The sequence below is a fragment of the Atractosteus spatula genome, chromosome 12 (assembly GCF_055471065.1).
Source record: "Atractosteus spatula isolate fAtrSpa1 chromosome 12, fAtrSpa1.hap1, whole genome shotgun sequence".
Lineage (NCBI taxonomy): Eukaryota > Metazoa > Chordata > Actinopteri > Semionotiformes > Lepisosteidae > Atractosteus > Atractosteus spatula.
The window spans coordinates 30,045,275-30,060,798 of NC_142717.1; the positions used below are offsets into that span (position 1 = coordinate 30,045,275).

The window sequence follows — 15,524 nt, forward strand, 5'->3', positions numbered from 1 at the left end:
TGTTAGTTAGCATTGTCTCTGAATTTTCTGTTGTATATGTGTGAGTGACTAGAAATACCCTGTGCCTGTTTGGTTAAGCTTCAACTCACTGTCTACCTATAAGGATCAAGAAAAAGAAACTAGTCAGAATTATAGGTATGAGCAGCACTGTTTGCTGTATCAGTAATGTCTTCATTCAGCAATAAACATGCCAATAGCAAAAATAGTTTTGGGAACCATGTTGTTGTTAAAGCCTAAATGTTTATTCCTATTGTTCCCTACATTTCCCCCCAACTTTAAAGCACTGAATAGCTGTGCACATCTATCCTGTTTTACGGGTGCTTCAGGCATAGGGGAGGGTTTCTTAGGGAACTTGAATTGTTCTGTTTTTCAAGTGTACCAAAGATTGAACCTTTTACACATACAGTATTAGCAGGTAAAGGGGACATGGATGTTCCTCCTGATGATGAAATGTGACACTTTCCAAGGGGTCTGTACTTCCTCTGATCACTGAAACCAGATCTTCTAGGGTGCACTTTTCAAGTGACTCTGGGCTGATTGCAGCAGGAAAGCTGTGATGGAGTTTAAGCACGTGAGTGAAGAAATAGTTATCAATGCAAATCTCATCAAGTGTAGTTTCGGTCATTGTTTTTCCAATATTGAGAAATCTTTGGAGTTTACACACAAGATGATATTGGAAAACTAATAATAATAACTTTTATTTATAAAACACCTTTCCAAACCCAACAACACTGTACACCATGAATAAAGAAATGACAAGAAAAATACAATAAAAGTAAATAAAAAAAGAGCATACAGGTTTTTACAAATTGGCTGTAGGTAATCAGATGTAGATCTTGGTAAAAAGGCAAGTTATAAGTTTAGATTCGAAGAGAGTTAAAGAAGGTCATTCCACAACACTGGGGCAGCAACAGAGAAGGCAGTCACCAAATGTCCTGAGGACAGTGAGAAGTGGATCAGCCTCATCTGAACAGAGCCTACGGGGAGGAGGGTAAACATGTAGGAGTTCAGAGATGTACGATGGAACCAGATTGTTTAGAGCCTTGAAAGTCCGTAATTAAGATCTTGTATGGTGAAAGGGGGGAGGTGTTTGCTAATAGTGTGATGGTAATCAATGAAGTGAATTACACTGTGAAGTTTGTACAGTGTGCTCAACACAGTTCTGGGGTGAAAGAGAAGGGAATCAGACTGCTATTGCAAATAACCATTCATATTATTTAATATCAAAAGCTTCTAACAGTTACCTTTCGCCATCTGTGGAGGAGAAAACAAAACTTAAGTAAAATAATTTCAGTTTCTACTTGTGAACAGCATTTTGACTAACCCTGTATATTGGCTTCTCCAAATTACAAATTAAATTCCTATTAACAAGCTCCTTAGAAACTTGGTTTTGTCTCAGACATCTGTGGAAGTTCAGAATATCGACAGCCCCGACAGGTTTACCAAGACAGAAAACAGTACTTAATAACTAGACATAAAATTGACTTGAACTGGCTTCAAAATAAATTAGCTAGACTTTTTGGATCCACCTAATCTGAAACCAAGTCTAAATAAGTTTCGCTGAGGGAACTGTGTAATCACAAATCACATTGCTTTGAGGTTCCCACGGAAAGTACATACACAGCACCTGTGCAATAAAGATTAAATAATTTAAGACTTACAGTGAATTAACGCTATCATCTCTCAACTGCAGATATAGAATACAGTACACAAAACTAGGTATTCAATATCCAACCAATATCCAATTTCTGATGTAATTTAAAAACTAGTGTAGATACTAAAAAATGGAATGTAATGATAAAAAGAACGCTTTTTACATGTAAGATGTACCATAATGATATTTGTTTGTAAAGGGGTAAAGGTGTAAATGAACTTTTTAAGCAAGAATATTTACAGACAAAATGCAGCAAAGAGACAATATACAGTATAAAAACCTTCGGTCAACATTTAATAATTGAAAGAGACACACTAATTTGTACAATCACAACCAATAGTTCAAACAAACCGGTACACTAAATGGGCTATTTTTTTTGTTTCAACTTATTCAACATGTACAGAAGCATATACTACAAATCTACAGAATTTTAACATTTGAAATTCCCATTCATCCTTTTCCTTTCAGCTGTTGGCAGTGGAGCCAGGCTCTGGAGACTGCAGGAATTCATAAGGATCATGGACCATTTCAGGCTGGTCTCCAACACCCAGATGAGTTGGGCTCCCTGGTTAAGAAGGAAACAATATTCAGACACTGTTAGCAGTCACTAATCAGTGACATAAGCTTATTCCTGTTTGCTGTGCAAATAATGTTACAAGCTCTGGCACCTTGTTTGCAGGGAAGTGAGAAATGTTGAGATTTACTTAAACCAGGAGCAAAGCTATTGAAACACACATTAAAGTATCCACATCTGGATTACATTATAAATGTAGTTCAATCATATTATGTAGGCGGTGGCTATTCAATTAACTAAAACACTGTAGGAAGGAAAAAAGAATAAAAGGTTAACACACATGTATTGTTGTCCTAATGCTTGGAAAAAACACCTTTTACACCGATTACCATCAAGTACTGTACTGTGTGTCTCGCCCACCTTCCGTGTCATTGATTGTAATCTGGGAGAACTGTATTCTCCCAATATACTTTTCACATGAGGTAAAATTCCCTAGATAATACCAACCCTCAACATCACCTGTTGCACCTACAGCTGATCTACGATGGCAGGGCACTGCGCCTGAGGTCACAGCTGCGTGATTTTCGAAGGTAAAAATTGCTTTCACCACAGCATCTAGTGAAACACCTCCTTTCCTTCTGCTTTAATAGTATGTGTATTACTTACCTAGATGATGCTGCTCCCGCTCAGAGGTGTTGGACAGCGAGCTGAGATTGGAGGAGGGCCTAGAGCCCACCCTGTCGTTCTGTGCCTCGTGGAGGTCCTGCAGCAGCTTGGCTGTCTCATCGAAGTGCAGGTGCCCCTCATCGTGCTCCGGCTCCTTCTTCACTGCTTTGCCTGATGAACAGCAAACAGGAAGGAACAGTGTGTATCTCATCTCAGGATAGAGGAACTCAGTGACCACATGGCCTCCTGCTCTTCCACATGAGCTGCCTCTTCAAATCTCACACTGTCCAGAATCAAATATTTCAACGGAGTAAAACACTAAAGCAACATGTTCCTAATTCACACAGCCATAGATGTACTAGATTGTTTAATAGTGTTACTAAATCCATAAATTCAAATGTTCAGTAGTAAATGATTTGTAAGTATAGGTCAAGCCAGTACAAAGTTCAAAAAACCCTATTTTGTTCCTGTGGTGCTATGTTGCTAAAATTCAAAACAAACTAAGGTTGATCCATGTCAACCCTCCGGCCTCAGTGGCGAGCCAGGCCAATCAGCCAATTGTGCGCTGTCTCTTGGGGAGTCCCAGACCTCGGTGGCGACACAGCTCGAACGTGCCTCGTCTGGGCAGCTGGGATCAACCCCCACTCGGAGGGATCACCTTCAATGGCCAAGCCACTGGAGGGCCTAACTGCAGCCTGTCACTGGATGTGGGTCCTATTCCGGGCAATCCAAGTCTCAAGACACTGCCTACATGGGTCTACCCGTTTTGCTGAAGGACACAGGAGGTTTTTAAAAGTGACTCACCTATGTTGTTTAGCATCGACATATCCAGGGACATGTCAGAGTAGGACTTCATAAAATCCAGAACAGAGCTGTTTTCACCACCAGACAAGCTGCCTCCTTCTCCTAACTTGGAAAAAGTAATTACATTTAATTATTAAAGTTAGGCTGACGATGAAATTAGGCAGTACTGGCTACAAAAGAACCAAGTTCATATGCAATGTTTTTTTTTCTATCTGCAAGAGGTAATTTCTCATAAATTCTTTGGGAAAAAAATCTGCAAACACTTATTATTGGAGAAACTCAGTCCAATCCTAAATGAGATTAAAAAGGTTACCTGAATATCACATAAACTAGTTTTGGTCTCATCCGGAGGTTTCATTGCAATGTTTCGTTTCTGTAAAATATAAAATAAAATTGCATCTTAAAATTTGTAAAAGGCTAGTTACAGAAAGAGAAGGCACAGTTAATGGTGATACAAAGCAGGGGCTGGTGTTTCAGGGCAGTAGTTATGGACCTGGCCGACATTCCTTTACCTGTCGGATTTGATACATGGCTTTCGAATGGTCACCTCCAGTCATCTGATCCAGCAGGCCATCGACTATCTTCTTTGTAAAGCTGCCACAACCTTTTACAAACTCCTGAAGGCTAACAACAACAGAACCAAAAAAAAAAACAACAACATGTAAATTCAAATCTTTCATTTTCGCTACAAGCGTGTCCTGGGAACCAGAAAATGAGAGGGCTCAGTCCGACGCTGTACAAATACGTTTTAAAAAAACGTGGTAGTAACATGTGGGTGGACTGAAACTAAATGCATTTTAAACTGACAGGCAGCAAGTCAAAAACATGGATATCAGATTAAATAGTCTGTCTAAAATAGTTTGCTGGGCTTATTGTATTTTTAAAAATATACCACACATAAATCATCTGGCAACCATGCCTTTTAGTGGATTTGCAAAGAACTAAAAACCTCTGCCTTCCTTACTTCACAAGACTAGACAAAACTCTTACTGATCAAAGTAAAATGCTGAATTTTTATATGCTTTTACCATACTTACACAAATAACATATAATAACATATTTTAGAATACTGATAAATTCTGAACTGCAGAGCTTAAACCAAAACAGTTGGACGTAAATAAGGATTCTAGCTCCCTTATCTGCTCACCTCAAGGCACACTGTACACCAGTATCATCCCCATACACAGAATACAAAAGGTCCATTTCATCTGGTCTGAGGTCTGGAAAGACTGTGTTGTTTTGCAAAGATTGGGTGTTATAAGCACTGTTCAGGTATGTCACTAAAAAAAAGAAAGCGATACAAAAATGAACTGAAAACCATCTTAAGCTACAAAAACGTTTTATTCCTAATATGAAAAAATAATCACAAATGTATACAAAGTACACAAGGCATGACCTATATTTAATGCTGCCTGTTAGAATCATGAAAATGAAGGGCTGCTCAGGTAAATTTCCTTGTTTTTAGACTGTTTCTAGACTCCATTTCCATTCAGTAGTTTCTGAAGGGTGCTTGTGTGCTTCTCTGGGTTCACAGCAATTTATTCATGATGAACAGGGTAACCGGAGGTAACTATTTAGTATTCATGTACATAATATTAATCTGTACAGAAACTGAATACAATTTTTCAAAAAACGTGCAAAGAAATAATTGGGAACCTACTGCATCACATTTTAAATGTGATCTGTGAAACTGTTAAACCAGGCTCTAAAAGTTCTCACTAAAAACATTACCTTTTAAATCTAAGAAGTATTGTCAGTATCATCACAATGTGTCTATACTGCAGATTCAAACAAAAGGGGGTATCTGCTTAGCATTTTCTTACATCTTTTACTTTTGTTGTTTCTGTTACACAACTACTTTGATTACAAATCTATGAAATCTATTCATCTACTTATACATTTCTCTGTGTGTACAATTGCCACTCAAATGTAAGGCTAAAACAAAGCACTTTAACATGCCCTAATAGTACACAGGGTTTTGAAAATCTGACTAATTGGATATAGAACACGAGCGAAAATCAAAAGCTTTTCTTCTGTTTGTCAGCCTACCTTTGAGTCTTCTATCATCTTTGAAGCCCAAAGTAGTTAAACCAGGTAAGAGCTTGTTCGATAAGGAACTTAAATCCACAGGATGGGTTTCCTCCTCTACAAAATGTGAAGAAGTTTTAATTAAATACAAGGCTAATGGTTAACCATTTCAACATGGATAGAGGAAACAAAACCTGTGGTAACTGTGAGCAAACAACAAAGTTCTTTCATTGCACTACTACCTCTGCAAAGAAAGCAACAGACAAGACACCATGGTCAGCTTCTTCAGGACAATAAATCCAACCACATTAGACAAGAGAAAAGCTCAAGTAAAAAGCATGGTGGTTAAATACAGTGCAAAGAGATTACAACATTTTCCACTGGTATATCTTGTCATATGAAGAAGTTCCTATTGAACCCTATAAAAAACAGGTTTATCATGATGTTAAGCTTAAAAATCCCACCTTCTGCTTCTGTGTCTGAAGGGTTGACTACTGTGTACACAAGAGAGCCTTCAGCCTCCTTTCTCAGATATCCCATCTACAGAGACAAGGACAGGAAAGATCATGCCATCCACAGATACTAAAGGAACAAGAAATCCAGTACCCCTCTCTCATGGAAACTTACTGCCAAGACCTTTTGCGCATTTTCTGCAACACCTCTGTTATAAAGGATGATTGTATGATTTTTCTTATATTTAGGCAAACAGTTCCAAAACGCAAGCCAAGACTATTACATAAGTGTATGGAAAAAAATGTTTTTGAAAACATTTAATTTTAAGAGCACTGGGTATGTAACTCATCCTTACTTGAAAATTAAAAGAAGGGCAGACATCAGATATCAGTATCAGATGTTTTAAGAGAAAAAAAACTATGTATGCATAGGTGTTTTGGCTATGATCAAACAATTTCAGACAGTTATAATAGATCTACAAAAAAGTTATACAAAAAAATGGAAAAAATGAATTTTAACACACTGTATCTGAAAGCTTTGAAAAGTGTTGCATTGTTCTTTACTTCCTCTTAAATCATACTAAATGTCACCAGTGACAGGTTCCCAGACTATGACATCAAACTTGCTTTTCAAAAATCAATTACACTTTTTATTTATATATAGGTAACAAAAAGATCCCACTTTTACAGTCATTTGCCAAACTGCTGTGAAATCCAGCTCTACTGCAGGAGAGGCTAATTTCTTCTGAAATCCAAACCCCACCCTGCCCTTGTCTGACAGAAAGAGGCCTGACAGCTCTCCCATATTAAGCAAGAAACTGCAAGTGAAAGTGCTAAACCTCCTCTAATTCTTAGCAAATTACATTTACAAACAAAAACTAAATAAACAGAACAGTTTCCACAGTGCACGGCAACACCGACATTGCAACACTGGCAGCCCCGAGAACTCCCAAGAGAGTAATCTTTTTGATTTTAGAGCAGTAAACATTTCATTGTTTCAATAACAAATCTTATGGAATTAACAAAACATTATAGCAATTCACCAGATGTCTAATCCACTGTAAATATAGGAATAGCAGGCTCCTCCTGCCCTGTGTGGGTGTGGACTGTACCTTGGAATGAGGCATGTATCTGCTGATTCGGTCTCGGGCTTCGTCAGCTGCATGTTCCACCAAAGCCAGGACGTGCTCTTCAGCTGTGCTGTCTGTCAAACTGCACGCATTGCCTTCAGGTTCATAGAAATAACTAGGAACCAACAACAGTCATGGCCTGTTAACATCTGGCTGCTCGCGAACTGGCCTGACTTTTGAAATCCTGATCTTTGAAAGTCAAGTCATTACTTTGAAGCAAAAGAAATCTTATGCTTAGCTGACAGCGAAAGCGCACTAGTGACACCAGTAATGGAGAAATTAAAACAGTAAAAGGTTACACTGATGCTCCCATCTCAAATGTGACAAAGTCTTTTTCAGCACTGTTATTAAATTACTGTTCTAACACCAAAATTTAAAAAGCTTGCTATGTTCATTTGATTGTAGCTGTTACAAGAGAAAAAAATCAATAATGAAAAATTTACAAGGATTGGTCCAAATAACTTTTCTTGACTTTAACATATGGGATCCACTAGGTGGTGTAAAACACTACCATCTACTGGCAGATGAATGCAAGTACCTGCAAAACCTAAGATTACATTAAAATGTCCTATTAAAAATCTCACCAGGGTTTGCCTGGGTATAAGATCTGACGCTATAGAACGGCAATTTAGTGTGATTTCTTTAGGAGATTTTACAGTTAGAAAACTGTGGGGAGGGAAACATGATAACAAGGAGGATTCCAAGGTGCAGGGAATTTAAGGGTGCACAGTTCTGAACTGTATTTCAAAAGTGAAACATCTGCGCTTCACCAACAGGACTACGGTTCATATACCTTATGCCATCTTTCATGTCTTTCACTGGTTTCTTTGATTTCTTTGTCGATTCAACAACAACAGGGATGACCTCTAGCACGGGCTCTTCTGTCGCTATGTCTTCATCTCCTAAAATCGCAGCCTGCTGAGAAAAATCCATGTCCTGCATGAACGACATGCTGCGCTTCAAAGCTAAAAGCCGCTCCTAGAAGCAGAAATAACAAAACCGAAGGGCCTTTACTTCTCCCAGTAGCTGGATGCTGTGACTATGGAATGAAATGGATATGGTGCCACACTGAACTGGAGATCCCAGCGTCACGAATGACAAAATGCCATGCAAAATGAAAACATGCTCAACTACTTGAGAGGCCAGGAATCAACTGCCTTGAAAAGGGCTGTTCCTCAGATGGAAAGGCGAGAGTGTGGCAACATCTAAAAGACTACAAGAAGCTGAAGAGCGACAAGCAAAAAGAGTGAGGTGCTCAATAGCTAATCTGTGCAAAGATGGAAACGTGAAGAAATGATGGAGAATGCGGTGCAGGAGGGTTTTTTCATTTTCACACAGGAGATCCCTTACTTTGCTCATCATCTTAAATCCCGTATGAAGCAACTTCTTTGCTGCCTTGTAATACACCGTTTCTGGTCGGTTGTACACCATTGCATTTTCGCACATCAGTTTGAAATCAGCCTGGAAACAGAAAAGGAAGGATGGGGGAAAAAATTAGAAAGGGCAATACAAACATCATGACAGCAGAAACATAAAGCTTTGACACCAGGATTGAATTACATAACACTAGAAGCAACAATCAATCATGACGATTTTTGGAAAAAAACATATTTTACTGAAGAGCAGTCGTAGTCTAAACAACAGCCTTAATGTTGCTGAAAACACCCAAGCCCCTACACTCATTGCAGATCTCACCTGCAAAGACTTCATTCCCGTAGCGCAGTGTTTCCCAGTCGTGATCCTGGTGTACCACTGTCTCATCTAGTTTCGTTTCCAGCACATTTTTTTTTTTAATCAGCTGCTTCAGTTTCAAGTTTTTCTGCACTTAGGTCTTATGTATACATCTATCCTCGGTGCATTATTTCCAAGAAATGTTTTAGTTGAAAGTTGTTTTCCAATTTTTCTAAACTCCTCAAATAGCTTACTGAATAATGATGTACAAAAAGAGGTGAGAATGACAATATCAAACACCTCCAAAATAAACTTTCTATATAGACTGCATTAAAGTCTCCCTACTCATTTAAACAGTGGTTCTAGTAATAGGAGTTCTGAAACTCTGCATCTTGAACAGGATGCGTACTTTAACCCATCCTGCTATTTAAAAGCTGAAACTATTAACAGTTCAATAAGATTAATTAAGAATGAGAACAGAAGGAAGGTGAAAAGACTGGGAAAAACTTTGTAATATCCAAACTTAAAACGGGTGATAACACAAAGCTCAGAATAAACAACTTACTCGCTTTCTCACTTGCTAAATGTGAAACCCAATATTTCACACAGGCAAATGCCTTGAAATGTGAGGTGAATACAAAGCCAGAGCTGTCTGTTGCCTTTGCAAGTGGTGGTCATAGTTTTAATTTAACCCAGGTCAAAGCCTTTCCTCAGCTCCCTAATAACATGCTCCTCAGCCACTTATCTGAAGAAAAAGATCAGCGAATTCAGGTTGAAAGCCCCGTTTCCCAGCCCACACCTCTCCTGTCACAAAAAGAGCCCAAAATACAACTTCACTGCCATTTCCCCATCTATACATCACACACAGCTGGAGCTCTAGAATTCCTTTCACAGCTTCTGCATCTTAAAGCATGAATCAAACATCTGCACTCATGAAATGCAATAAGAACTGGGATGTAATGTTCACTAGATGTCAATGAAACAATATTCTGTCATTTCAGATGCCACTACTGCAGAAGTACATTACAGAAATCCATCAACCCTGCTTCACAGTCAAGTTTAGACAGCCAGATTTCCCTTTGACATTATTCCTGTGCAGCTCCCTGAGATTTTATTTACCTTAAATTCTGTAACTGTTTTATAGTCATTGGTTGTGATCTTGTACTTCATTGTGCTGAAATCCATGGGATGCTTAATGATCATTGAATAGCCAGGGGCAATAGCGTCTGTGACCGGGAAGGCAAAGAACCCATGAGGATCCTTCCTAAAGAATGGCAAACAAAAACTAGGTATACGTCAAAGCACACAGCAAATAAAATGAACTACAGTACAAACACTGAGCCCATTTCCCATTGTTCCATTCTTCCAGTTTGAATCAAAGTGCTTGGGTTGGAATATTCATTCCATTTCTGTTGTTGCTGTTCCCTGTGTTGGCTCTTGCCAAATTTTTGCAACATTAAACCTGAAACATTTTTACATGAATGGAATAAATACTGTTCCAATGTTTTTAAAAATAATTTGCGTATTTACCAGAACAACAAACATATATGTATAATGCAACACAAAAGGCACCTGAAGGGGTGTTGAAAGCACAGTAAAACCATCACAGTACTACAGTATAAATGCAAAACCTCTCTGGCAACCTGACGAAGGAAAATGTTCAGTAGTTTACCTCTGGAGCTGACGCAGGAAGTGCTCCAGTAGCTGCTGTCGAGGCGTGCACTCGTTTTCTACAGAAACACACAAAAAACACAACAAGCACAATTTAAGTAGAAATGCAAATTAAAAATACGCAGTTAATAATAATTTGAGCAAGTGCTGGCTGTATAAACAATTGAATATATAAACACTGTTTTCTTATTTTTATATACATTCTCTCTGTCACAATGCTGCAGGGAGTCCTCACCACAGCACACCATCCTAACAGCATGACATAAGGAGCTCTTCCACTGATTAATGGGCTCTCATTATTAACAGACCGAGCTGTTGGACAATGTATAAGGCTGGATGAGTCCAAAAATCCCAAACATGCCCTGGAAAGCATCACTTATGTGCTGCAGTGGCTTTTGTTTCAGTAAAAAAAATATCATTTTGAAACCACTCTCAAATTAGAAGAAAAACTGTTTTGCAACTTAAAAGATGCTCATGTCACTCGCATCACCTGTGGAAGGACGCATATGAATAGGCAGGGTTCTGCTACTGTACCAGGTGATATTGTGTCACACATGTTGAAACTCTACTCACCATCTTTTGACTGGTCAGTTTTGGGCTCAATGTTATCCTATCAGAATGCAGCCCATTCCCGTTATTTGGAAGGCACTTTTATAGAGGCTAAAAGTGAACTACAGTATGCACCCATCACAGCTGTACCCAAGTCGATTCATAATAAGCAATTAATAATAAAATATAACATGGAGACTCTTGAGCTAATAACCTATTGACCTGTAGCACTGAGCCACTCAGTTCAGAGATGTAGAAAGCCGAGGTCCGTTCATCCTGCCTACCCTGCTGAGTTCTGCACGCTCGGACAGGCCTGTCTGCCTGGTGCTCCACCTCCACCTTCACCCCAGGATCAAAGTCGTCCACCTCTCCCTCTGTGTCGCAGACCTCCTTCTCTCGTTTGCGCTTTTTTTCTTCCTGAAAACAATCAACTCCATGGTGAAACAAAGCAGACGTCCCTCTCTGGAAGACCACAGAAACCAAAGGAAGCAAGTGGTCAACGTTATCTACGCCTAATGGCAAATGGTTTAACATCAAAAGTCTTCAAAGGGTTACAGTTCCAGAACTTCCTGTGGCATTAATAACAAAACACTCTTTTAATCCCTGAAATTTTGTCCCTTTTCATTTCTGGATTAACTTCAGTATAATCAAGATTTGTGCACCCTGTAAATCTCGGATAGCTAACCTCATTTTAGGCCGTTTCACTTGGCCACATTCACCGAAACCAACAATGCATGTTTTGCATGAGCAGATGAATGAATAACTAGGAGAATGATTATGAAACCCTTCCTTCAGATGTAGCTGCTTAGTCATAAAATAACAACTGTTTGCTTTTTTATCATCTCTGTTGACTCTGAGGGATCATCAAGTTCAGGGAAAATACACCCTATAAAGACTTGACATCCCTTCTCACTGTAAGCAACTGCATGAGGCAGAAACCCAACGTCATTTTTCAGCATATTGATGTCATCTACTGTACCTCTCCCTCTGTATCGCATTGCTCCCTCTCTCGTTTCTTCTTCTTTTCCTCCTGAAAAAAAAACCCCACAGGATACAGCTGGTCAGGCTGCGTTTCTTCCTTAAAACACAATTTCACAAATTCCATAATTTAAAGGCTAAATTGCCATCTAAACAATATCTCTATTACCAATTTTCTTCTTTAAGTCTGTAGTTCCATTGGTGTGCTAAGTTATCTTCTTAAAAGGTGATCAGAAATGTCTGCATTCCTTCACAGTTTTGAATTGACATTTGTTAAATGAGTTGGCTTCAGTGCCAAATCCTTCTTACAGCACAAGATGTACATCTGCCCACGACTGGAGCAGGCATGGACTGGAAGACTGGTTTGTACTCTTACAAGTTAAAGAATCAAGCTAACATGTGCTCAGCAAGTCATCACTCCAGAATGGCAGCACGAGGATACCTGGACGAATTTAAAGGCACTCTAATGCCATCACCTAGAGGTTCTGGCTGTAGAGGACTACAGAAACAGCCCAAGGGAAAGGTCTAGACTCGGTGGCTCAAACTACACTCCAAACATGTTCCTTTTCTGGTTGAGCCTCTAGTGAGGCACACACATTGGGTTGTCCTTGGTTGTCAGTAAGTAAGTCAGACAGTAAGTGGAAGCTAAACTGATGTGTGGGAGCCAAGCTGCTAACATCTTGTGATGTTAGACGTGCCTATCTAGCATCTCATCTGCATGTCATTTAAAAACTTCAGAACTTCAAAAATCTCTACACAGACATGTAAACAAACAAGGAAACAGAGATGTGTAATCTTAGAAGATTACGTCTTCTTAACACAATCCATTGTCACTAAATTATCTGAGCACATACAAATCAAACATGTTAAAAGCTGATATAATACCCACAACCCTACACAGGTGCTTGATGCAACTGACCTTTTGTCTCAGCTTATTACTCTCTCACTACTACTTTGCAATTGTCATATCTGCATAACCTAAGGCTTCAATTTAGAATTGAACATATGGAAGTATGACTATGGGTGTATACTGTATCTACGTCAATTAGAAATCTTTAAATCCCCACTCAGTAAAGCAAGCGCACAGTCAATTACAAAACACCTCTTGTTTCATAATCAGCACTCTTTGCATGACAGAGAGGACAACAATGTGTCCAGACACTCTCAAACCGCCCCTCGTCCTTCACCTTTCTTCTCCGCCTCTCCTCGTCATCTGCGTGTTTGTCTTTCTCCTTTTCCGACTTTTTCTTCTTCTTTTTCTTCTTGTCTTTGTGGCGTTCCCGCTCGTGGTCCGATCTGTCGTCGTAGTAGCTGGAGTCGTGTCCTGAGCCCGACAGCTCCGTCACCTCGCTCCCGCCCACTTTCAGAACAAGCTTCAGGGGCTTGTCCAGAGGTTTGTCCTCATAGCCTGAAAGAGCCACATGATCGACATGCTTATTTTACCGGTATTGATCAACAGCTGTGAACGAACAGCACCTATAGTAAGAGCAAGGGTTCCAGTTCAGGGAAGCCAAAAGGAACTGGAGGTCCAAATCACACTATAAGAGAAGAGGAGCCCCAGAATACCCTGACAGCCACCCATGGAGCACTCCATAGAGTGGATTACTCACACAATGTAAACAATATCTTTTAAGAACATAAGTCACAAGCGAGGGAAGGACATTTGGGAAGGTGGATGCTGCACATTGGTGGTGGTGGTGGTGGTGGTGGTGGTGGTAATGGTCCCCATTACCTGTAAAGCGCTTTGAGTGGAGCATCCAGAAAAGCGCTATATAAATGAAAGTCATTATTATTATTTGACCCATCTAGACCCTTTGGTAGCTGGGAGCTAATTATTCATAATAATAATAATAATAATTGCTTACACTTATTAGCTAACCCACCAAAGATCTCATCCAATCATTTCTCGAAGAAAAACAGGATTTTGGCTTCAACAACATGGCAAAGTAGCATATTCCACACTCTCACAATCCTTTGTGTAAAGAATGTTCTCCAGCACTCAGTTTTAAATGCACAATTAAATATGCCTATCCAGAAAAGGGTCTTTCTTTCCTACCTATATCCTTTTGGTGTAAGATACCCCTGATCAAAATACAGGTAATAAATATAGAGACTACACTCACTTGACATGTCCGATTTTCATATAAAACTATCTGATAGAAAGGGTGATTTCCACTAATCACGCAGAGATGTCTTGACAACATTTCTGACCTGTGACCAAAGCGTGCTAACAGTTCTTAACTGTAACTTAGTCTTACACACATAACCTCTTCTGTTTGCGCCACAGTGGTGCTGATTTGTAAAATAGCAGACCGATGCTTCCATTATTGTGATTAAAAGTACCCTTGACAAATACAGAAAATATTTCATTACGATCTCTTACAGTCGTCTGTTTTTTGCATTTGTTAAGACACAAAATGGTGTTTTATGAATAAAATGTGCTTGACTGGGCGGTAATAGGTCTAAACACAGTAACCAATAAAGCGGTCTGAGCAATACATTGACAGGTTAGAAAATAATGTAATAAAAATCTCCTTGAATATATTTGTAAATATTACCAGATTACATTATTTCGTAATAAATTGCTTAGAATTAGCCAGGTTCATTTATTAATTTAAATCTAAATATTTTCAACTTTCAAAAGGACTAAAGGGTTGCAATACGAGTGGAGTAGGTGGAGTAAGAAAGGTTTTCGACCAATTAAAAGTCAAATAATATGATTTTATCTGCATTGCAGAGCGGTTGTATCAGTCATCCCGTAGTTACTAAAGCAAAATACCGATCACACGATGAGCATTCCGTGTACGTCAGTTATTTACTGTGCACATGCACACGACAAGATAAAAACCTAAACAAAATAGATTAAAGGCGCAAACAGACTCAAACACCACCTGTTCCTTCTCCGATCGAGACCACAACAACACAGGTAAAAACACAGCCCGGACCCCGTGGAACGTAAGCAGAGAAATCTCGAAACGCAACCTGCCCACAGTTCGTTTATTCTACTCACCATCAACCGTCCTCCACTCCGACTTGTGCTTTTTATGCTTCTTTCCCATTTTCAACAATCTACAAATCCATACTACTTGTGTAATTCGCTGCTTTGTTTAGCAAGCCAGCCAGCCTGCAAGCGATCAAACACCGGAAATGCGCTCTCCATCACCTCGGGTCAACATCGCAATCGATGACGTTTTACTCAGGTTCTCCGGTCTTTAGGTATTAATACACGGGACGCGTTAAGACAAAACCCACAAGAGAGGACAAAAACGTGGTAGATTATATCTATTGAAAATAATTGTTTTAGAAATGTAAAAATATTTAGGAGAGCTTGAAAATCTGATTTTAAAAATAAGTTTAAAAGGGAACTACCTTGTCATGTGCCGTAACCTGATGGGGCATGACGTCAG

At 39.3% G+C, this 15,524-nt stretch overlaps 1 protein-coding gene across 3 annotated transcripts; it reads right to left on the bottom strand.

Moving 5' to 3' along the window:
• Positions 1–1,920: 1,920 nt before the first annotated feature.
• brd9 (bromodomain containing 9) lies at positions 1,921–15,299 on the bottom strand. 3 transcript variants are annotated; one of them, XM_088929031.1, is made up of 17 exons: positions 15,128–15,299; positions 13,305–13,525; positions 12,119–12,169; positions 11,424–11,556; positions 10,592–10,649; positions 10,039–10,183; positions 8,599–8,709; positions 8,042–8,163; positions 7,231–7,363; positions 6,131–6,206; positions 5,688–5,783; positions 4,786–4,918; positions 4,151–4,262; positions 3,952–4,011; positions 3,639–3,744; positions 2,835–3,005; positions 1,921–2,219 (listed from the first exon to the last, which is right to left on the bottom strand). In XM_088929031.1, exons 1-17 carry the CDS (start codon positions 15,174–15,176, stop codon positions 2,119–2,121), a joined length of 1,878 nt encoding a protein of 625 aa, XP_088785157.1. In that variant the 5' UTR covers positions 15,177–15,299; the 3' UTR covers positions 1,921–2,118. The 3 variants fall into 3 exon arrangements, with proteins under 3 accessions (XP_088785157.1, XP_088785156.1, XP_088785154.1); XM_088929030.1 differs by having other exon boundaries at positions 8,042–8,166; XM_088929028.1 differs by having other exon boundaries at positions 8,042–8,226.
• Between the last annotated feature and the right edge of the window lie 225 nt (positions 15,300–15,524).

Excerpts from the sequence above, each read along its gene's own strand:
- brd9 (XM_088929028.1), bottom strand. The coding sequence starts at position 15,176 with ATGGGAAAGAAGCATAAAAAGCACAAGTCGGAGTGGAGGACGGTTGAT. Across the intron at positions 8,227-8,598 it reads GATTTAAGATGATGAGCAAA|GAGCGGCTTTTAGCTTTGAA; the intron begins GTAAGGGATCTC and ends TTCTGCTTCTAG. Across the intron at positions 7,364-8,041 it reads GACATGAAAGATGGCATAAG|TTATTTCTATGAACCTGAAG; the intron begins GTATATGAACCG and ends GTTGGTTCCTAG.